General features: G+C 32.8%; 2 protein-coding genes across 4 annotated transcripts; one reads left to right on the forward strand and one right to left on the reverse strand.

Moving 5' to 3' along the window:
* Nucleotides 1-212: 212 nt before the first annotated feature.
* LOC126978711 (UDP-glucosyltransferase 2-like) lies at nucleotides 213-6,932 on the forward strand. Of its 3 annotated transcripts, none has more exons than XM_050827737.1 (5): nucleotides 213-349; nucleotides 2,806-3,677; nucleotides 3,951-4,173; nucleotides 4,895-5,114; nucleotides 6,104-6,932. In XM_050827737.1, exons 2-5 carry the CDS (start codon nucleotides 2,853-2,855, stop codon nucleotides 6,390-6,392), a joined length of 1,557 nt encoding a protein of 518 aa, XP_050683694.1. In that variant the 5' UTR covers nucleotides 213-349; nucleotides 2,806-2,852; the 3' UTR covers nucleotides 6,393-6,932. The 3 variants fall into 3 exon arrangements, with proteins under 3 accessions (XP_050683694.1, XP_050683705.1, XP_050683696.1); XM_050827739.1 differs by having other exon boundaries at nucleotides 223-353; XM_050827748.1 differs by lacking the exon at nucleotides 6,104-6,932 and having other exon boundaries at nucleotides 4,895-5,118.
* Nucleotides 6,933-10,647: 3,715 nt separating this feature from the next.
* On the reverse strand, nucleotides 10,648-17,818 carry LOC126979013 (UDP-glycosyltransferase UGT5-like). Its single transcript, XM_050828160.1, has 4 exons — nucleotides 17,733-17,818; nucleotides 14,266-14,488; nucleotides 13,123-13,342; nucleotides 10,648-11,639 (listed from the first exon to the last, which is right to left on the reverse strand). Exons 1-4 carry the CDS (start codon nucleotides 17,784-17,786, stop codon nucleotides 11,351-11,353), a joined length of 786 nt encoding a protein of 261 aa, XP_050684117.1. The 5' UTR covers nucleotides 17,787-17,818; the 3' UTR covers nucleotides 10,648-11,350.
* Nucleotides 17,819-23,077: the final 5,259 nt, after the last annotated feature.

Below are 23,077 nucleotides of genomic sequence, written 5' to 3' on the forward strand. Positions count from 1 at the left end.
TGTCGGGTCAACTAATTTATTATAGAAGGCTATTCTATTGTTGTATAACGTCTATAAAATTGAAATACCTATTAAATGCTATTTAGTAGAAACTGCATCAAACCAGTTTCTTATCCGTGGTATCGTGATGATGAGGAGGAAAACGATTACTCAATTAAAACTTGTGACTGGTTTGTTCCTCAAACGATAATTGAATCTACGTCTTCGCGGTAATGTATACTTAAGTCCACTAGTATCTTCCGTCACAAACACACGCGACATAATATTATGATGTAATGTGTTTAGTTTGTCACCGGGGACTTTTTTTTTATTTTTCTTTTTATTTAACTTTACAGTACGCTGAAATAGAGTAAGTACGTAAAGTTAATTGTTTATATTTGTGTTCAAAACTTGTGCAAATTACAATAATTATCAAGTTTGTGCAGATTTTTTTCTTGTATTTTTAAGATGAGAATTAAATATTAATATATAATTGTCCACATAAAAATAACAATAGGTACTATTATTTTATATACTCAAATAGACGCTTACACCTTCCTTAAAGGCCGGCAACGCTCTTGTGATTCCTCTGGTGTTGCAAGAGAATGTGGACGGCGGTGATCACTTAACACCAGGTGACCCGTACGCTCGTTTGTCCTATTCTATAAAAAAAAAGACCCTCCATGGAGCGTTCAAGCACGTGCGGTTCTTTATTATATTATGACCAACTTTAAATAGACTGTATTGTTAAAACAAATTTCATATCTGTACAAATGTTATTATTGTTAAATAATCACATTATTATTTCTTAATATGATAAAATTATTTGACCTCTATTCTAATATCAGTCGAGATAACGTTTGGTTTAAAATGAAATGTGAATTTGCAAACAAATTTGAATGTTCCATTTGCTAGTAAGATTTCGAACGATATGGTAGTTGGGGCCTTCTCTAGTTTGTCTCTGAATTAAAAAAAAAACTATGACAGCTGTCAGAAGACTTTTCATTACCGCCATTATCGATTGTGTTTATAAGATACGGCTCCTGAACGCATCATGAAGGCATATGATGTAGTAATAATAATAATAATATCATTTATTTTATGCCACATAATATAGCCAATTTAATGTAAAATCTTATTCTAGGACTAGTCACACATGAAATACATTTTATGAAACTTTAATTTTAGTAGCCAATGTCTATTCATTACATTGTTATAACTTTTCACTATATTTAAAACAATATTGGAACTTTTACTAATGCGGTCTCTAATAGGAAAATATTTTTTCAACTTACTGCATAAAAACCGAGTGGTTTTGGTGTGGTATCCCCCGTAACCGCACACACACTAGCATTACGCTGTTTCACTTGCTAATACGACGGCGCGGAGTCCTTCTTTTTTTACTCGTCCTATTTAAATATGATTTAAATATAAGCCTATTTAAATATGATTAATTTATTTATTGCATATTGGTTTAGTTTGGCCTTGTTACCAATGCTCTGAATATATAAAATAAACAATCAATGTAATTTGTCAGAAATGTGTCAAATGCCTATAATTGTTACTTGTCAATTATTTATATATAAATAATATTAATCTTACGTTCCGGACGTTTTTTCCCGATTAGGGTACCCCTCCGCATCGTCCTATAAGGAACTTCGTTCCAAAAATCATTTACCCTATACAGTGTTAACACTAAGGAAGCGCTACAATAACGCGGCAGGTCCATAAACATTCTAAATGCGTTGTTAAATTGAACACTTAAGTTGTTAATGGCTTTACAATTATAATTATTAACCCAGAGATTGCTTGAATTGAAAAGACTGATAATATGAGGTAAATAGAAGCATTGTATAAGATTTTAACTGCATTGCTTATATTATCTTCTTATAATCATATAAGATTTTACAGTTAAACTTCGCCTTTCTCTCTCTATGCCAGCAATTTTTTTGATAGATGACCAGTCCTCTAAGACCCTTCATCAAGGCACTAACGAGCACCATGTCATCCGCTTAATTTATGTTACTGGAATTAAATCCGCCAATATGACATCCGACATGGACTGAACTCGGTTCCTCGATCAGTGCGTCGACATACAGATTAAATAGGATTGGAGAAGTCAGTCCACCCTGCCTCCACAGTTCAATGTGTATGAATCAGAATCTGAGGGCTGTGAAAACGTCTGAAATTAGAACTAACCTCTATTTTGAGCAATTCACGCACACAACCACAAAGTTTCATACAAATCGCAAGTTAGTTTGTCACGCACACTAAACTAATATTCGTGGCCTTTTTTCATCGGTTGTGTCACAGCAAGAAACTCTATCTAGACTTTTAAATTATCTATGATCAGAATATGACTTTTGCCACTTTACAATATTCTTTTGGTTGATACCAATACTTTAAGACCCAAAACAATATTATGAAATACACCTGTTATGATTATTGTGTAGATAAAGTACAAGTTTAAGTAACTGTACATAATTAGGCATTAAAACACCCATGTTTTCATCACTGATCACTCACACTCCAGATGGTGGAGATTAATAAGTATCCATATTTCTGGTGTGTGGCGCGAAGGTGGAATTCGGTCACAAAAATGGAAGACTAAACTGATGAACTGTGATGCATAAAACGTTTAATTATACAAAAAATTATTACTAATTGCTTACTTATCATGTTGTTCTTAATTGTTTTAACAATGTAACAATGCGTTGTTCATTATAATATTTATCGTGATGTTATAAGTATTTTAAAATGACTGATAGCTTTAATTACCAGTTAATCTTAATAATAATTGTAATATATATTATTCATCTTTTATAGAAAAACGTCACTCAGTTTACTGGAACAGCAGTAACAACGAATGCATTATGTATAATATTTACGTTATAATATTATATACACTTGTAAAAGCAACAAATGGGGCAAGAATATTGGCAGTTTTTCCTGGGCCTTCGATTAGCCACCAAGTAATTTTTCGACCTCTGACACAAGAATTGGTACGACGTGGTCATCAAGTTACAGTTATAACACCCAACCCAACATTTGAAAAAGGAAAAGGACCAGAAAATTTAACAGAAATAGATGTACATGATATATCTTACAAAATGAAAGAGGATTTCGTAGAAACCGCTGATTTTGGAAGAAAAGATTTAGTCTTTGATCAAATTATACATTTATTTGAACAGCTAAGTGGTATCTTTGCAGATCAAACAAAATCATCTGATGTTCAAAGTATATTGAATGATAAAAATATCAGTTTTGATTTGCTATTAATTGAGGCTTGCGTCAGACCGACTTTAATATTCTCGCATCTATATAAAGTTCCTGTTATACAAGTAAGCTCATTTGGAATGATGCTGGGAAGTGCAGAAATTGTAGGTTCACCAACACACCCATTTTTATACCCAACAATAATGCATCAAAGATTGTATAATTTATCTTTTTGGGAGAAGATAGATGAACTGTATAAACACCTGAAAATGAAAAGTATGTATGACAGCTCAGAATTTAAAGAACTGGAAATGTTTGAGAGCATTCTAGGAGTTGATTTGCCTAGTTATAATGTATTGAAAAACAATGTTGACATGTTATTTCTGAACATCCATCCAATATGGACCGATAATCAACCCTTACCTATGAATGTTATTTCGATATGGGGAATACACAAAACTACTCTAAAAGAACTACCCCAGGTACGTCCCAGTAACAATAAAGTTGATTAAATTGGCATTTCTTGAACGTTTTATCTAATATAGCTAAATGTTTATAGATCGTTGTTAACATTCTATAATACATTTTTGCAATGCTTTTTAGCCTTTTTATATTTCGCCACTTAGTGGTTGATATTATATTTTAATTTATTATAAAAATTATGTTGTAATGAGCTTATTTCTACTACAAATAACTTTAGTATAGTAACTAGTATATTTTATAAGTTTTACCAATCCCGTTTATTACTATTTCAGGACCTCAAATCTTATTTGGATTCATCAAAGAAAGGAGTAATATATATGAGCTTAGGTTCAAATGCCCCATCGTCCAGGTTACCTCAAGAAATTCTTCAAATATTTATACGAGTATTTTCACAATTGCAATATGACGTTTTATGGAAATGGGAGAAAGATGAATTACCTGGCAAGCCTAAAAATGTGAAAATATCTAAATGGTTTCCACAGTCAGATCTCTTATGTGAGTATTACTTTAGTAATTGGAAATCACACGATATTTAGAATCTGTCTACGCGTACGTACCAGAATGTTTAATTCACATTAAAATAATATTTTTAAAATTTTAGATTAATAATAATATTTTGTTACGATGTTTATGATATTAGGTATTATTCAAAGCAAGGAATTTTCCTGGAACACATTTTTATTAACAGAAATAGAATTTATAGTGTAGGGATGGATACTTACGTATTAACTATTAGTTAGCTCCTAACTTTTATTTCGAAGTGACTGAAATAACTTTATTAGTTGAAACAAGAAAAATAATTGAGAATTGTATGAATGAATTTTTAAATTAATATGTATTAATACTAGCGAATTTTAAATGAAAATAAATTAAATTTTGTTCATCTTATTACAAATACAAATAAACAATAAGGAGCCATAAACCATTTAGGATAAATATAGTTTCATGTCGATACGATCAGTGTTTTAGGCGTGATAGAGCCTCAAACAAAGACAATTTTCATTTTATATATAAGAAGTAAAAGAAGATTAATTACTAAGTAATTATTATAAAATGTCTGAAATATTGTTTCAAATTTACATCAACGAATTGTAAGTCTTGCAAAAAATAAGTTTTTTGATAATTGTATTTATTTACATACAAAATCACATTTATAGATTTAATTAATAAGAAAATGTTTTCTCAAAATTACTATTATAATTTACTTAAATAACAGATCACCCGAACATAAAACTCTTCATAACACAAGGAGGTCTTCAATCAACAGAAGAAGCAATTAACGCTGGAGTACCGCTTATTGGTATGCCAATGCACGGTGATCAATGGTATAATGTGGAAAAATACGCTCATCACAGAATTGGTATTCGTCTTGAAATGGACACATTGACCGAAACGCAACTTAAAACAACAATTGACAAAGTGATGATGGATAAGAGGTAAGAAATAAGATGAAATAACAATATTTTCGCATGTGTCGTCTTCTAGTTGCACGACATTCGATAACAACTCAATCAAATTATTTTTAGCGATACCTCTAAAACATCTCTTAACACTTTTATAAGAATAACATGTCTTACTTGACCTTTCGTCAAAATAGTCAAAACTTTTCTAAAGATTGCGTCAGGTTATCATGTTAAAATTAACATTGTTACTTACTATCGTTTGTCTTGTCTGTCCTTATATTGTACAAATCATTATTCTAAATCAAATCCTTCGGATTAATATACTAAAGATGCTTCGGATTGACCAAAAAGAGGCTGATACGTTGAACGAAAAGGCTCCCAGAACTTGGGTGTATAGTAGCCCTATTGAGGCACGTAGATAGTAATTTGTACATTCTCCGCGTCTCTGGGCACCAATGTGTAATGTGACGCTGAAATAGGCAGGGCAGGATAATATGATCCAGTGGGAAGCTGCTTCAATATACCTACCTACCAAGGCTGTTTTTTTCTGCTGCCTAGCAGTAGTGTAGTAACAATTACTACTCAACTTGTTGAAGAATCCCTTACAGCAATTAATTGCGCAGGGTATTTCACTTAGTATCGGGTGTACGCACTGTATGGCTGAGAATCTATTTTTTGTTCGCACGACACGCCACAAGTTAGGATATCATCCTCACTATCAGGATGTGTGGCGGTCCTACACAGTGTGGATTTCAAGGATCTTTCTTCAACGTACTACAAAGCTGTGGAATGATCTTCCTTGTGCGGTGTTTCCGGGACGATTCGACATAGGTACCATCAAAAAAGTGCGTACACCTTCCTTAAAGGCTGGCAACGCTTTTGTGATTCCTCTGGTGTTGCAAGAGGATGTGGGCGGCGGTGATTACTTAACACCAGGTGACCCGTATGCTCGTTTGCCCTCCTTTTCCATTAAAAAGCAAGCCCCAACCAAAAAGAGTTAATTTTTTTATTTTTACTTCCAGCTACCAGGAAAATATTGTAAGACTTCGTAGTTTGCTTAGTGACGAGCCTCAAAAAGCCCTGGATCGAGCAGTTTGGTGGACGGAGTATGTGTTACGTCACGGTGGAGCGAAACATCTTCGATCACCGGCAGCCAATATGTCCTGGATGGAGTATTACGAAATACAATTTATAGTAACAATACTATTATTGATAATTACATGCAAAATTTTCATAGTCATATTCCTATGTTTTGTATGGAAATATGTGTTACATAATTTTATAAAAAAACATAAAATTAAGAAATCTTGACAGAAATGCATTCAAATACTACAGTGGTACTGCCGATTTACATTTGGTTATTATTGGTGGTTATGAAACTCGCTTATTTATATTTTTTATTTTTTATTTAAAATGTTTAAAATTATTCATCTTTATCAATAAAAAAGGTTCTATGGTGTTGCAAAATTGCTTCAGAGGCTCTGCTACTTCCTTTTTTACTTTTTTTTTATTAATGTCTGTAACTGTGAAGATATATTTAAGCTTATCAGTTGATTTTCCTTACAACTGGAATGAATAGTCTGGCCAAAATAGTAATACTACAGCCTTCTTTTTGAAGAAAACTAGTATTACGTTTGAATTAGCTACCTGTCATTCTTATTTAAGTATTTTATAAATTGAGGAGGTAAACGAAAATGCGTCTCAGCTCATGGATAGTAAAGAAAGACATATTAGAGATATAGATTAAAGACGTATTATCAGAAAGTTCCTGCAATGTAGCTGTGCGAGGCTAAATGTTTTTTGTGAAACAGGCCGATGTAGAATACCAGAAATAAATGTGATACGACTATTCATTGTTTTCTCATTTTTGTGCAAACCTGCGCATATAATTCTTATGTTATACAATTGGAGTTGAGTGCATTAACGAATAATATAGTAGAAATGGTACACAGTAAAAAGTCTCGTGTAAATAATTGTGTATTGGGATATTGATAGGTACTATGAAACCTTCTCTGTAAGTTACAAATAAAGTCGGCCCCTCCACTTAGTAATAGTACTAATAAAAAGCGGCCAACTGCGAGTCGGACTCGCCCATGAAGGGTTCCGTAGCAGTAAATAACAGTATATAGAAATTAATAAAATACAAAATACTTTCTGATGATATGTGATCGCAGTGTCTTTGTTATATTTTCTAGTATTATTATTTTTACAAAGTCGTACTACGCAACCCGACATTTTAGTTTCAATTATTAGCAACGTTTGACAGAACATGTGACGCGTCAACGTCACATTGTTCGAGACTGTCTCAAGTAGGTTCGCCCACTTGTGCATATTATTAGTTGCCGCACTTTGCGACTAAGATGTTGTATCTAGTTGCAACGCAGCGGAGACCAATCCTGTCTCGTTTACTTTAGTTACTTTCATGAAATGAAATGAAATTTTATTTCTAGGAAACATTGTACTTAAGATGTTAACAATATAATGGATAATCCAATATGTTTCGTCAATTGATATACAAAATATGTTACAAAATTGTCTAAACACTACTCGTACTGTTATACCGAAACATGTCGGATTTCACAATGATCTCAAAAATATTTATAAAATGACATTTTAAGATATTATAATATGAGACGTAAATAACTTAATAATTCATTTAGTACCTATGTATAATATTAACAAATTCAATGTCATAAAAGTATATTAATTTACATATATTATTATCAAATAGACTAATTCATTCTGTATTGAAAAATTCATTTAAACTATAGGAGCACTTATTTGTTAACCACTGATGCAGTCTTCTTTTAAAAACTTTGAACGGTAAATCTTTCAATTCATTGGGCAATTTATTATATATTTTCACAGACATGCTGAAACAATTTCTACTACAACATGCAGTTCTACAGAAGGGCATTATGCGTTTATTTGGATACCTTGTGCTTAAAACCTTCTGGCTTTTTTTTGTATAGAAATCAAACATATGTTTTTGAACAGATAAGCTTATCTCATAAATGTATAGGCATGGCAGCGATAGAATTTTCAATTTTTTAAATAGCGGTCGACAAGAATCTAGGGGGCCGGCTCCACAAACCGCCCTGATACACTTCTTCTGTCCAATAAATAAATGCCCTATGCTCACCGAGTTGCCCCATATGACCAATCCATATCTTAAAGCTGAAACCACAAATGCATGATATGCCATTAGCGCTGTTTCTCCACCTATTGTTTTTGATACGCGTTTGAGGACAAATACATGTTGGTTAATTTTTTTGCTAATTTTGTCAACATGTGACTTGAAGGACAAGTTGTTGTCTAAAGTAATACCAAGAAAATTGACAAGTTGTGCTTCTTTAATATTCTCATTATGATAATTAACATTAATATCTTTTCCTTTCCCAATCTTATTATAATACTGCATATACATTGTTTTTTTATATTTACAGTCAGGTTATTTTCAGTAAGCCATTCAATTGTGTCCTTTATTGTTTTATTAATTTCTATATCATATGTCAATTCAATGTTACATTTAATTACAGTAGAGATGTACAAAAAGAGTACAGTTTTAAGTAGTAATGCTAGGTAAGTCGTTTATGTAGATTATGAATAGAAGTGGACCCAATATACTTCCTTATGGTACAACTTTTGTTTTAAGTCTAAGTTCTGATCAATAAGGCATTAATTCTTGTTTATTATTTAACTAAGCAATTTCAACGTATTGAGTGCGGTTTGAAAGATAACTTTTAAGCCAGTCATTTGCTAGACCTCGAATACCATATTGAGCGCATTTATCTAATAGTTTTTCATGACAAACATTGTCAAAAGCTTTGCTCATATCAAAAAATACTGATGTTGCTGGAATTTTTGTGTCCATGCATTCCGATATTTCTTTTATTAGCGAAAAACACGCTAACTTTGTTGATTTTACTTTTTGGAAACCATTTTGTTCCTCCAAAATGATATTATGTTTTGTTAAAAAAGATGTTGATCGCTTGTGCAGTATCTTTTCAAAAATTTTTGAGATAACAGGAATGAGTGTGATTGGTCGATAGTTGTAAACATCCTTTTTATCTCCCGCTTTGAGTAAAGGTGTTAAGGCTTTTGACTTTTTTTAATTTGATGGGAACTTACCTTCTTCAAAAGATAGATTTATTAAGTAGGCTAGGACTGGAGCTAGTTCCTTTGCACATTTCTTTATTACCTTTGTTGCTATTTCATCGCAGCCCGTGGAATTTGAATTATTAAGTGACTTAATAACGGTTATTATCTCCATTTCATCAGTTGGCATTAAGAAAATATTTAAATTGTTATGTTTTAATTTATATGCAGGTTTTTTATTTTTTACATTTTGACTTTGACTTTGTATGACTGTATTTATAAAATAATTATTAAAAATAGTAGCAATCTGAGTTGGATTATTGGAGAATTTTATTTTCATAATTAATTTCATCGATACTTCCTACATTAGAGTTAGTTTTATTTTTAATCACATTCCACGACGCTTTGCATACATTTTTCGAGTATAGTATATATTTGTTGTTACTACTTCTCTGAGCTAGGTCTATACACTTGTTGAGAATCTTTGAATAATTATTCAATTTGTTTTTGTTGGCAGGTATTTTATTCTTATAATATTGATACCTTTATTTTCTTTTTGTTGCACATGATATTTTATACCTCTGGACAACCATTTTATTTTCGAATTTGAAATATTAATTTCATACTTAAGAAGAGGAAAACATAATTTATAAAATATGATTAATGTATTGTAAAATTCATCAAAAGATTTGTCCAATTTCTGAGCATCATACACGTATATCCAGTTAAGACTTCTTATACAGTCCTTAAATTTGTTTATGTTTTGATTACATAAATCTCTTTTGAAAATTAACTTATACGACGGTGCTGAATTATTTATTTTTGTCGGTACTACTAAGAACTGTGCTGTGTCATGATCCGACAGGCCTAACTGACGAATCTCCCCTGTGGCATTTTCTATATTCACATGCAGCTTCATAACTGCATTGATGTGTTGTAGAAGAGGGATGTCCACGCTATATATGGAATGGGCCCACGTGAGATGCTTAAAGATATACTCAGAGACAAAATAATGAATGTCTATTCTAAATGTAAATGTTCAAGAAATAGCATACGTCACAGTTAAATTTTAAGAAATAACTTTAAGTGCTGAAAACTAGGCTACATACAATAAGTAAGTAGTTGATTTGATTTCCAAAATTTTAAATAAATTTAAACATTATGCTTAAAATAATTTGAGTTATAAGTTATATTACAGTTTAAGAGACTTCATTAATAATAAGGCTGCTTGGCAAAGAAATAGGTGGCTCTTAATAATCTCTATAGTTAATTATTCATATAGTCCCATTGTTATACGTAATCACAAATAAATTTGCTCCCTGAGTTTCTTGTAACTTCATCTTAGTTAAGTTAATTTCTCTCTATTAAGTTCTGCATATTAGCCTGACATTAAAAATAATTTGAACTGAATTAATGTGATATTAGAATAATGTAGTAAAATTGTACATAACACAATGAAAGCACAAAAAACTTATTAAAATTATATTGACAAGAAGAATAATCTAAAAATTAAGGTAAATATAATATGGCAATAAGCAATTAGGTACTTTTTGATGTCAGCTTTTCAATTTGTTCCCATCACCAGCAAAACATAACAATTGCTCGACGGAGGTAATTCTTAAGTCTCGGATGTTCCGTTACCTGGATTCGCTTCTTCGTCCAGCTTATCCATTCCACGCATAATATTGCCTTGTCCATCGTAATCAGCTGAAGAAGCGCATATTAGTAGTGTTTTAGCACATGGCCGAGATACTCAATCTTGCGTTTCTTTATAGTAAGCTTTTACTTTCAGGGCAGAAATATAATTTCATTCTTGACGTTTTGTGTCCAGTTAATGCTCATCTGAAAGGCTTGCTAGATATATACAGTAAAATAACTTCAGCCCGAGCTTTATATACAATCGTCAGCAACATAGAATATTACACAATTTATTTAAATGAGCCTCGTTTGTTTTAATAGTGCCGTTTTTGACGTCTTGGTCTGATCCTCATCTTCATTTACGAGAGAACCGAGATATTCATGTTATTGTACTTGCTCAAGTTGTTTCCCATCTATTGACATGTTAATTTGTAAATTTGGATCACTTATGACTTCCATAAACTTAGCCATGCCAAAGTCACATGAACCTACTTTTATTTTGTTATCTTAAATAGACTTATTGAAAACGTGGCTTAAATAACTAAATTTGTCTGTTTGGTACACAAGGTCTTAATTAAAAATCTATAAAGAATGATTAAGGAAATAATCATCAGTAAACATATTAAAATAAAGAACATTAAAGTTACAATCCAAAGTTCAATATCAAAATACTCCATAAGGGACATATTGGCTGCTGGCGCTCGAAGATGCCTTGCATCACCGTGACGAAGAACATACTCGACCCACCAAACGCCTCGATCCAAAGGACTCTGGGGTTGGTCATTCATTAAACTTCGAAGATTTAAGATATTTTTTCTGTAACTGAAAACGAAAAAACTGATAGTTTAGCATCTTTACAATTTTCCTTATAAGTAGTTGCATTACTGTTAAAAGATGATTGCTCTACTTTGATGAGTCTAGTTTCTAGAACATCATTTAGTTTGAGCAATTGAAGAAACGCTACATAATTTATGGGCATACGAAGGCAATTTTTTCAACAACTGAAAAAGCCCTTGTATAGAGAAAACATCACCTGGTGAAGTTAATAGAAAAAAATACCGACTTCAAACATCCATATACTTAACTTCCTCTGTTGGGATATTTGAGTAGTGACTACCGGAGACCAATATATTTCGTATTGACATTGCATAAATAATATAAAATTATATCTATTTCTTCAAAATGTTTGTATTTACCATTTTTTGTTGATTTTTTTAAATGAAATTATTATAGGTTATTATTTAACTTATCTTATATTTAGGCGTTCCATCTAAGAATTATATAATTTCTAATATACTAGATACTACTACCGCTTCGGAAACAAATGATGAGAGAGAAGAGGCGGCGCAAGAAACTCTCCCAGCATTCTTCTGCGTTCTTTTTAATGATATATACAATATTGTACTGTCATTGTTATTGCTATAAAATAATCATAATCTAGTCCCAGGCTGTCGGATCACTTAGATATTCAGCTGTGGAGTAGTAGGACTTAATTATAAAAGTGTATACATTTATATTAACATGGGTAACATCCAAAACACCAGGGGTCAGATGCGTTGTGGGCCTTGAAGTTGGGAGTATGCTTTAAGCTTAATAGTCCCTAAGTCGTATCGGTTCGGGAAAACTGCATCCAGTAAATTATTTAAAGTGGCTTTGCGTGGCAAGATGTTTCTCGCAAAACGCTCGGCTGTAAAATGATAATGATAAGACATCAACATAATAGGGTTGACTTTTCTTAATTTTTTCGTACTATAACTACCATTACAACAAAAAAATTGTTGTAAAATTGTTGTTCTTAAGAAAGAAATCAAAATGCTTTCACAGACATTGTTTATTCCAGGACTCCAGACTTTTACCACAAAAGGATAAAGACTAGACCTAAAGATGGCAATAGTTTATGTATAACTAGGGTAAATACTTCGATTAAATGTATTTTACCTTAAAATAATGCTTGAATTTTTCAAGACGAAAGGGCAATAATGGACGTTATTCCAGAAAAACGATCCAAACCACAATTACGTCGAAATTGAGTTAAGAACGTGATTCATATTAACGGACTGACAAAAAATGGTAGCCCTACTGTCACTCTTTAAATGACATCAAGACTCAGTTGCCCAACCCACATGTATGGAATACACTAATATTTATAAAACTTTAAAGATGAATTACTTTAAGTAATTGTAATGTGATGTTTGAGGCTTGTAACGTTTTTCAGGAACTGCATCTTATTTAATATCTTATATCCCCGTAATTATTTGTATACATTATACATTATATATTTTATATTTGAATTTTAAATATATACCTTTCATCTTTCAAAACTTTTTCGATTGCTTCGACGAGTTGGTCTTCATCTAAAGTTGCCATATCAAGTTGAACGCCTATTTTGTAATGCACACATTTCTCAACATTATACCATTGGTCACCAAGCATTGGCACACCAATAAGAGGGACCCCTGCGTCAATTGTCTCATCAATGGATTGTAGGCCCCCTTGGGTTATAAATAGTTTTATATTAGGGTGTCCTAAAATGATTAAAATATTGTTACTAAAACCTTTTCAATCGATTTTTCTTACTTTTGTCATTTTCATAGAAATCAATCCAGCAATGTACACTTTTCGATTTTCACAGCAAATCCTCACTTCAAATGGGTACTTCTTTAATCTTTAAATATCAATGTCTAAAAGGTAGATGCAAGTGTTTTGTTAAATGGTCATTAAACCGGTGGAACCTGCTATATTTCTAGGTATAACTCGTCATTCCACATTACAATGGGGCCCCACAATTGAAGGATTGGCTAATAGATTTACTTCTGCGGTCATACGTGGTTAAAAAGATTAGACAATAAACTGACATAGATAAGGTGCGACTTGTTTCCTTTAGTTATTTTCATAGTATTAAGTCCTGTGGTATATTGCTATGGGGTAACGCTGTCGATAATAATAAACTTCTTTGTACTGCAGAAGAGGGCTGTTCGCGCTATTTAAACTTATGTACCTAGTTCCTAATAAATCATTGAGAGCAAAATTTAAAGAAAGAAAGATCTTAACTGTTGCTCCTCAGTATATTCTTGATAATGTTATGAATGTACATAGGCACATAAGTGAATTTGCTAGAAAATATCAAACAGAAAATGTTAACACAAGGAACAGACATAAACTACTACTCAGCTAAATCGAGTTAGTAAGTCTTTGGTGGGGTGATGTTATAAGCTTTTACAACAAGTTCCCAGAATATGATAAAACTCAAAAAAATATATTATGATGTACATTACAATGCAAACTGCGCAAACTAGTTTGAACGAAATCTAGTAGTAAAGTTACAACGAATTATAAGAAAGCCCAAATGGGTGAGTCATAGAGTCAAGGAATGACGAGCAATAAATAAAGTACCGCTGCCTTTATTATTCCTTTGATCCAACAGAGAAATAATAAAGTTATTACTTACGCAATGTATCGTACTGTGGTACCCATTTTGATATTCTGACATTACGAGGTCTGTTATGTAATTCATCTTCCTCCCATTTCCATAGCACGTCGTAAGGCAACCGTGAAAAAACTTTAGTGAAAATGTCAATCTTTTCCTTGGGTAACATTGATGATAAAGCATTTGTTCCAAAACTCATATATATTACACCATCTTTAGATGAATCTAAGTAAGTCTTGAGTTCCTATAATGAAGAATCAATATTTATAACTATATCATATTGAAAATTGTAATAGCTGTGGTACCTATCCAATGAATTTTATTTATGCAAATAAGGGACGAGCGTGACGTTCCGCTGATGGCAATTGATACGCCCTGTCCATTACCGTGCAGTGCCGCTCAGGATTCTTGAAAAACAATAATTGCGACATAAGACAACCTTGAGACATAAGATGTTAATTCTCATTTGCCTAGTAAACTTGTGTAACTTATATAGCTTGTAATTAGTTGTTAATTTGTAATACTTTTGTTTTGTGGTTTTTATCTTACCGTTGCTTACCTTTTAACTAAAAGTGTCGTATAAATTGTTGGAAACTTCACTGGTGAAAGTGTAAGTTTTAAGATTTGTTAATATTTAAGTATCATAATACTGTTTGTTTCCTATACATGAATACATGAATAAATAAATAAATAAATTCACTAGCTACTGCACCCTTCAGACCGTAACACAATAAGTAAATTTTTCAAGATTTAAAGTATCCTTACACAGTTGGCTTCTTCAAAACACATTTTATTCTATAGAAGAGTTTTTTGACCACAAAAAGTAAAGGATTTTGAAATTGCATTCTAAGTGGATTATTCTTATCTTGACTTAAATATTTTTTTTATTGTATAAAATTATAATTTTGTGTTATATAAAATAAATTAATTTATATTGTAATAAAAAAAAATTGCCCAAGACCAAGTTTGCATGCTATTGGTAATGGCTAAATAGGAGATACTCTAAGCTATTGTAAGACCAAATTTGTATTTAATAGCAAATAAATGAATATGAATGAATGAATAAGAATGTTTACACATACACTGCTTCACGGCAAAAATAGGCGCCGTTGTGGTACCCCTAATCTAGCTGGCATTCTGTGCAAAGGAGCCTCCCGCTGGTAAAATGGTGGATCAGAGTATGTAAAACAACAATCATCAAACGTTGTTTTGCCATATAAGTAATCTTTAGTGTACCGCCGTTTTTTCTGCGACTTAATATTTTTAAATCCATTTACCAAAGGCTTTTCCTTTTTCGGGTTAATAATATATTGCCTATGACAATCACAAAAAATGTGGCTTTGTATTGGTAACAGAATTTTCAACATCGGTTCAGATTACCATACCATATTAGTACCAAATGTGCGTTAGAAATAAATTAATAATTTTTATTGTAGTCATGGTTCTGTATTCAAATTAATGTGGTTTGGAGAACTCCAGGTAGAGTTAGCCGTTAATAACACCAACAGGAAGTTCTATCAAGGCCAACGTATACCAAGGAGAAATAATCGAACAAACATACACAAAGAACATGGTACCTTATATGTCCAGTGTGACTGGAAACGTGATCCTGCAAAGATCACGAATCGTCGGGTAAGATAATTAATAATGAAAACGCAACTTTTACTAAACATTAATGTACAGTAACAATTATACGCGTTTTAATCCTTTAAAAGTATTTTATTTTAAAATAACTGTGTATCAAGGCTCATGTTTATCAAATAAAATACTATGATACCTCATACCCAACCAAAACATTGACAACCTAGTTTTAAGTATAAACTATAGTTGCCGATGAGTGATAAATGTCAGATGGTGCAAAACTGAACATTAGTAAAATATGAACTAAGGCGTTGTTCCACAAAGAACAAGTAAACTTACGAATAGGATATTTGGGACACATGTATCGAATAAAGACATCGTTTGTGTTTCACAGTGTATTAATAGTGTTAACCAGCACATGAAGCGGCCATCAAATTATAGGATAGGAGTAGCAAATAGCATATTTTTGTGCTGTATATGTTATGGCTCATTACGATTGATTAGTTGACCATGATCCAAATACTGCACAAAACTGCAAAACAATTATGATATTCATTTTGTTGTGAAAATAGTTGTAGAAGTATTATTTAGAGATATATTAATAGAAAACTGTGAAATATTTAGTAACAAAATTTTTTAACAGCGACAAAAACTTGAGTACTTATGTAGGATAAACTATGTATAATCATTCAATTTCTAAGACTTGCCTTATATCTCACTAACATTACTAAGTATATTTAACTTAAGACTCAACATTTGGAGATATAAAATATTGCCATACCTGTGGTAAGTCATGTTGTATTTTTTTGTGAACTCCCCAAATCGATATTATATTTGAAGGAAACGGTTTCTTGTCCATCCATAATGTATGTGTATTCAATAATAACATATGAAGATTATCCCTAAGTACCCCATAATTTGGTAAATTATTACGCAGCAAACATTTCGAGATAGTATTGTGTTCCAAACCTTCGTTTGCATCAAATTGAGATTTTATCATCCATTGTTTATATAATTCACATAATGTCTCCCAAAATGATAAGTTATAAATTCTTTGCTGTCCCAACATTGGATATACTATGGGATTTATTGCAATGCCATAATCTTTATTATTTCCAAGTACCATTCCAAATGAACTAATTTGTATTATTGGACATCTAAATATATACGAGTATACTAAAAGTGGTCGTACAGCAGCCTCTAGAATTAAAACATCAAACTTCTTATTCTTTATTAAATATTGTACATTTATTGATCTAATTTGTGCTTCAACTATTCTCGTTGATACATTAATAGCCCTGTTCAATTCATCAATTATATTACTTTTTCCAAGTTTGTTCTTTTTCAAATTTTGTTGCCACAGTTCATATGAGACATCGTGTACATCTATTTCTATAAGATGGTCAGGATTTTCTTCGTTCGAAAATGCCGGGTATGTAGTTATAACAGTTACCTCGTGACCACGCCGTGCAAGTTCCTGCGTCAATGGACGAAATACTATTTGGAGGCTTATTGACGGAGTTGGAAAAACTGCCAATATTCTGTAGGTATTTATTGTTTTTGAATATGCACAAAGAAGAAATATGATTAATCTAAACATATCTAATAAACACAGTTTCACAGTTTGGTATTAACAATCAAATTAAAATTTAATAAATTTCTTGAGTTTATTTTGCAATAAAGAGCTAATATCTTTTGCTATCATACAGTTCAAATGAATATAATATAATTGTTTCCAGCCAGTTAATGATTTCATATTTGTACAGATGGAACATATTTTATTAAAATATTTGTCATTTCAAGGAAAACTTGATGTTGCAAAAGGTTAATAATTTGTGATAAAATATGATAAATTATTATAAGTTTAAATTTGTTTTAACTAATTGCTTAATATAATACTTAGGTACCTTCTTAATACAAGTTCCTCGGAAGTAACGTAAGAGCATTAAGGCCGAACCCATTAGCGCGGCGCTGCGCAGCGCTGCACTGCGCGGTACTAAGCGTCATAATATTATTTCAAACATTTTGTATGGAGCATGTCGCACCAATTCAGTGCGACACAGCAGGCGGCGCGTCGCTTCGGTATGTATACTGTTAATTGTTAAGTCTTTAGAATTTTGTCTTATAATTTAATTATAACTAAATAAAAATAATTTAATAATTAATTTTATAAGTTTCATTTCATTATTATTTTGTTTATATATATCGGATGCATACCCTTACAAAACTAATATGTTTTGTATATTACAGCCATTGTAAAATACTCTATTGATTGAAAGAATTGGCATTTGTGTTTTTTGTAAGTATGTTATTTTCAAGAGTTCTACTTTTCCCGAACATTATGGTAGATTCAGCAATTAAGAACAATTTATAGTGACGATTCAAAAGCCCTTAGTTGGAGCCTAATTGAATAAAGCTTATTTGACTTTGTTTTTTTTTTGTCTACCATTAATAATTAATTCTTCTGCACACAATAAAGAAATAATGACCAAATTCTAAACAATATCGCTCATCTTGTAATGCTCGCACGTGAAGTGCTACAGAAATGACGCGAGCTGCCGCTTACTGCAGTTGTAGTGGTAGGTACCGTCTAGCGACGTGAAGCGACGCGCAGCGCATCTCCGCTGTAATGCGTTCCGACCTTTAATTTTATCAAGGCTAATAATTTTCACTGGTGCTATAAGAGTCTGGATTGTTATGAATCGATCGTATCGTCATGGGTTGGCGAACGGTATAAAATTGTTCCTGGGAATCTTTTATCGTTTAAGTGCTGCATTGAATCATTTCAGTTTTCTTAGGCATGATACGCATAGCTGCAATGTTTGTTTCAAACCTATAAAATTTTACCAATCTTCGGACCCAAAACCAATGCTCAGGAACTGTTTAATGAGGATCAATTCTCAGACTTACTAATACGAAAAAAAAAAACTTCAACTTGTGTACTCAGCACATGAGGCTGAGGATTTTTCATGTAAAGCCGCATTTTCAAAATTCTGTTTTACTCCCTCTCTCTACATTAATATTTTTTGTTTATTGATATATATGATACAATAAACTGACCGCTCATTGACACTATTAGTTTAGTTTTATGCTGAAAGAATATATTGCAAGGCACGGCTCTTAAGTTAGATATAATTAACCTTAATAATATCTAACTTAAGAGCCGTGCCTTGCAAGTTTGTTTATCATTTCTATAGATTCTTATATCAATTGTTTTAGAATCGACCTAGGACCTCCAAATGTTCCAAAACTATTTGGTGCTAACTCTGTAATTTAATCTCTAACTAATCATTTTTATTCCACAAAAAAAATATTAAACGTAAATATTCAATGCAAATACAATACAGAATAAAAAAGAGGTTTTTACGATATTATATTTACTTTTAGAATACAAAAGCATTCACATTTTTCCCGAATTTGCGATTGTTGAATCAGTGAATCCATTTTCTATCAAGTGTAATACAAAGAATTTCATATTGCGTGCGCATTGATTGCAATGTTTGTGATATTTCATATTTGTGTGTGTTCTTCATTATTTTAACAGATTTTATTGTTAGTAATGCATGGAAAATCTTTTTCTCATTCATGTTCTCGTAATTTCAAATATATTTCATCAATAAGTTCCGAAAAGTGGCCAATATATATAACTGTCAAAATTTAAATCTCAAAGATTATTATCTATTTAGGAAAGTCATTGACATACTTAAAACAAGTACGGGGCGAGAATTGAACCCTGTGGGATGCCCATTAAATCTGGTGATCCTGCTGATATTTTCCAAGTTACCAACATTCCGACGTTTATTGCCACTGATAAGAAGTATGAAGTCAGAGAGACTTGATTCTGATTCCATAATAGAGAAAATGGGCCATTATTACTATTAATTATGAAGCTGGACTGGCCATTCGCAATACAATTATTTAACAAACATTTACTTTTATATTTTTCGCTGCGGATTAAGTCAACAAAAATGTTGCCAGAGCCTTCAATTGCTATTTAGTGTTGAAGACCCATTGCGTGGCTCTGTATTCCTAGCTGTATTTTATGTATATTTGTAGTTTTGAGTAAATTCAGATCAGTAATGATTTTCGTATAGGCCGCCTGGCGACTGCTGTAATTGAAACTATGGTATATATTTACAACATGCATGCCTAGAATTTTTGATAGATTGTGAAAAACTTCCTCGCAGTAAAGTCCTTCAACCGATTAACCTTTAAACGATTTAGTTTTCATATTTTTAGATTTTAGAATCACCAATAAAGAACTGATGATGCATCCACCAAACAGTCCAGACCTAGCACCGTGTGATTAAAGGCATAAAAGGCATTTATTTTCTCAAATTTGATACCTTTAGAATTCTTTTTGATGTCATTTCTAATAATTACTAAATACTACTACCGCTTCGGAAACAAATTTGTTGTATTTTCAAAAATTATATTATGTTACAAAATTAAAACAATTCGCAACATAGATATGCAGTCGGTAGTCAATCGCTCACCGCGACGTGAAAAAATTTTTTTAGATATAAAACTAGCGTTAGTATTGCTCCAAGGTACATAACTAAGGTAAAATAAATAAAACGGAAAACAAAATTTTACGACCGATGCGGGACTCGAACCCGCGACCTCTCGCGTTCCGTGCGAGCGCTCTTTCCAACTAAGGCAACCGTTCGAGTGGCGGATCGTTATAAAATCTTGTGTGTAAACTACAACCTGAGAGTTGTTCAACTCTAAGGTTGAGGTTTAATTTGTGTAATTTATCCCAGAAGTGATGGTTATCAATTTAAAACATAACAAATTGTTTGGATTTGCAAGAGCGACATCTCAAGTCAATTTCCTAATATACTAATATTTGGGTTGAGCAGGGTATCAACTGTAAAGTAAATCCTGTATATGAATTCATAACCTGAGAGTTGAACAAACCATACTAGATTTTATAAATAATACGTCACTCGAATGGTTGGTATAGTTGGTGCGCTCGCACGGAACGAGAAAGGTAGCGGGTTCGAGTCCCGCATCGTTAAAAATTTTGTTTTCAGTTTTATTTGTGTAATTTATCCCAAAAGCGAGGGTAAATACTTTAAAACATAACAAATGTTTGTGGTAAAATAAGTCAGTAATACTTTCTTCTATCATCGTTAACGATGTAAATGTTACAAAATAACCCGCAATGTATGTAGCCATAGTTGTAAGGTAAAAGTTGTACAAAGTAAAGGAAGGTAGTTCAAATAAATGGCTACATACATTGCGGGTTATTTTGTAACATTTACATACATCTTTCGATGAAAACGTGATGAATATAAAAGAGGAATATTACGTTTCCGGAGTGTGTATACTAGGCGTACACCAAAATGTCTATGTGGAAAAACACAATACACAATATATTATAAGAGAGCTATTTTATGTGCATCATTAAAACGTAGTTAAAATAAGTTTATAAACATAATTTTCACATTTCAATAATATAAAAACATACATTACATACATTAGTACGCAATGTATTTCGTCTCGACGCGCGCCTAGAAAAAAAAACTTTTTTTTTTCTAATTTATTGTCGTTTGCCACTGTAATACACATTTTGTTCATGGAGAGACATTACTTTGTTATTCTCATTTTCATAACAATTACAACGCATTGAAGTAGCTGATCCGACGTGCCAAAATATACACGTATTTATATCTTTACAACAGATGTATGATTTAATTAATAATTGTTCTAAAGGTAAGAACTGCTCCAGCTGTGACAGTTTGGATTCTAAATAGCTGAACTGATGAAATTTGGCTGATACTCTGTCAAAGTTTGAGCCAGTAAACATCTTTGAATCATACAATTCATAAGCAAGGAATACTATCTCCCTGCTATAGTTTTCAGAATGGAGTTAAATCTGGAACACACTTTGCAACGCAGAGATACTTGCAATCTGTAATACGTGGGTAACGCTGAAAATGTTTAGAACTGGCCAGTTAGAAACATTGCTAATGAAAAAACCGCCAACATGCATTGCTATGCAGACGACAGCACTGGTGATGGCGTATACACGGGCCATGCAGGTCTCTCTCGGGAAAACGTCGAGCAGTGCCGAGAGAAACTTGTGTCTTCTATCGAGTCCTCTCTCGAGAAGGTCGCGGGGTAAGTTGAACCTTGTCCAATTTAACCCCCAGAAGACTCAAGTTTGCGCGTTTACCACTAAAAAAACCCCATTTGCCGTATCACTGCTCTTCGAGAACACTTCCCTTAAAGCCTCGCCTAGTATCGGAATACTGGGTCTCGAAATCTCGATCGATTGCCAATTCCGTGGCCATCTGGAGGGCAAAGCCAAATTGGCTTTGAAGAAGCTGGGCGTCATAAATAGAGCACGGCAATACTTCAAGCAATTCCTGCCGCCGAATTTCACCTTCGCACGACACGCCACAAGTTACGATATCATCCCCATCATCTGGATGTGTGGCGGTCCTTCACAGTGCGGTTTTCAAGGAGCTTTCTTCCTCGCACTACGAAGCTGTGGAATGAGCTTCCTTGTGCGGTGTTTCCGGGACGATACGACATGGGTACCTTCAAGAAAAGCGCGTACACCTACCATAAAGGCCGGCAACGCTCCTGTGATTCCTCTGCTGTTGCAAGAGAGTGTGGGCGGCGGTGATCACTTATCACCAGGTGACCCGTACGCTCGTTTGTCCTCCTATTCCATAAAAAAAAAACTTTTTTGAATTTCAATTTTAGAACTCTTTGGTAACCTAATGTGGTATATTGCATTCATTTGTCATTTGTTTTTGTGAATTGGCGGCAAATCTAAAACTCTTGATAACGATATAAGCAGATACGGGCAAGCCTAGGCATTGGTGTGAGTCAAGTTTAAAAAATATTACACGAACATTTAGGCGTCAGGAAGCTTTGTACCAGATGGATTCCCCATACTTTAACCGACGACCAGAAACACCTTCGCATGGACTGGTGTCGCCAAATGTTAGATAAGTTCAACGGCGGTGACTCAAATGCTGTATTTGACATGTGATTAATATATTGAGCTAGATATATTGCTACGAACCCGAAACCAAAAAACAATCAGCTCAGTAGGTGTTTCCTTTCGAGGATCTGCCAACTAAGGTAAAGAAAGGAAGAAGTCAAGGAAAAAAGATGATTGCCTCATTCTTTGATCGGAAAGGTCATTTCGCGACAGTTGTGCTAGAAGATTGAAGCACAGTTACTGCAGACTGGTATGTCAATAGCTGTTTGCCTGTTGTCTTGGAAAAAATTC

The sequence above is a fragment of the Leptidea sinapis genome, chromosome 3 (genome assembly GCF_905404315.1).
Source record: "Leptidea sinapis chromosome 3, ilLepSina1.1, whole genome shotgun sequence".
Classification (NCBI taxonomy): Eukaryota; Metazoa; Arthropoda; class Insecta; order Lepidoptera; family Pieridae; genus Leptidea; species Leptidea sinapis.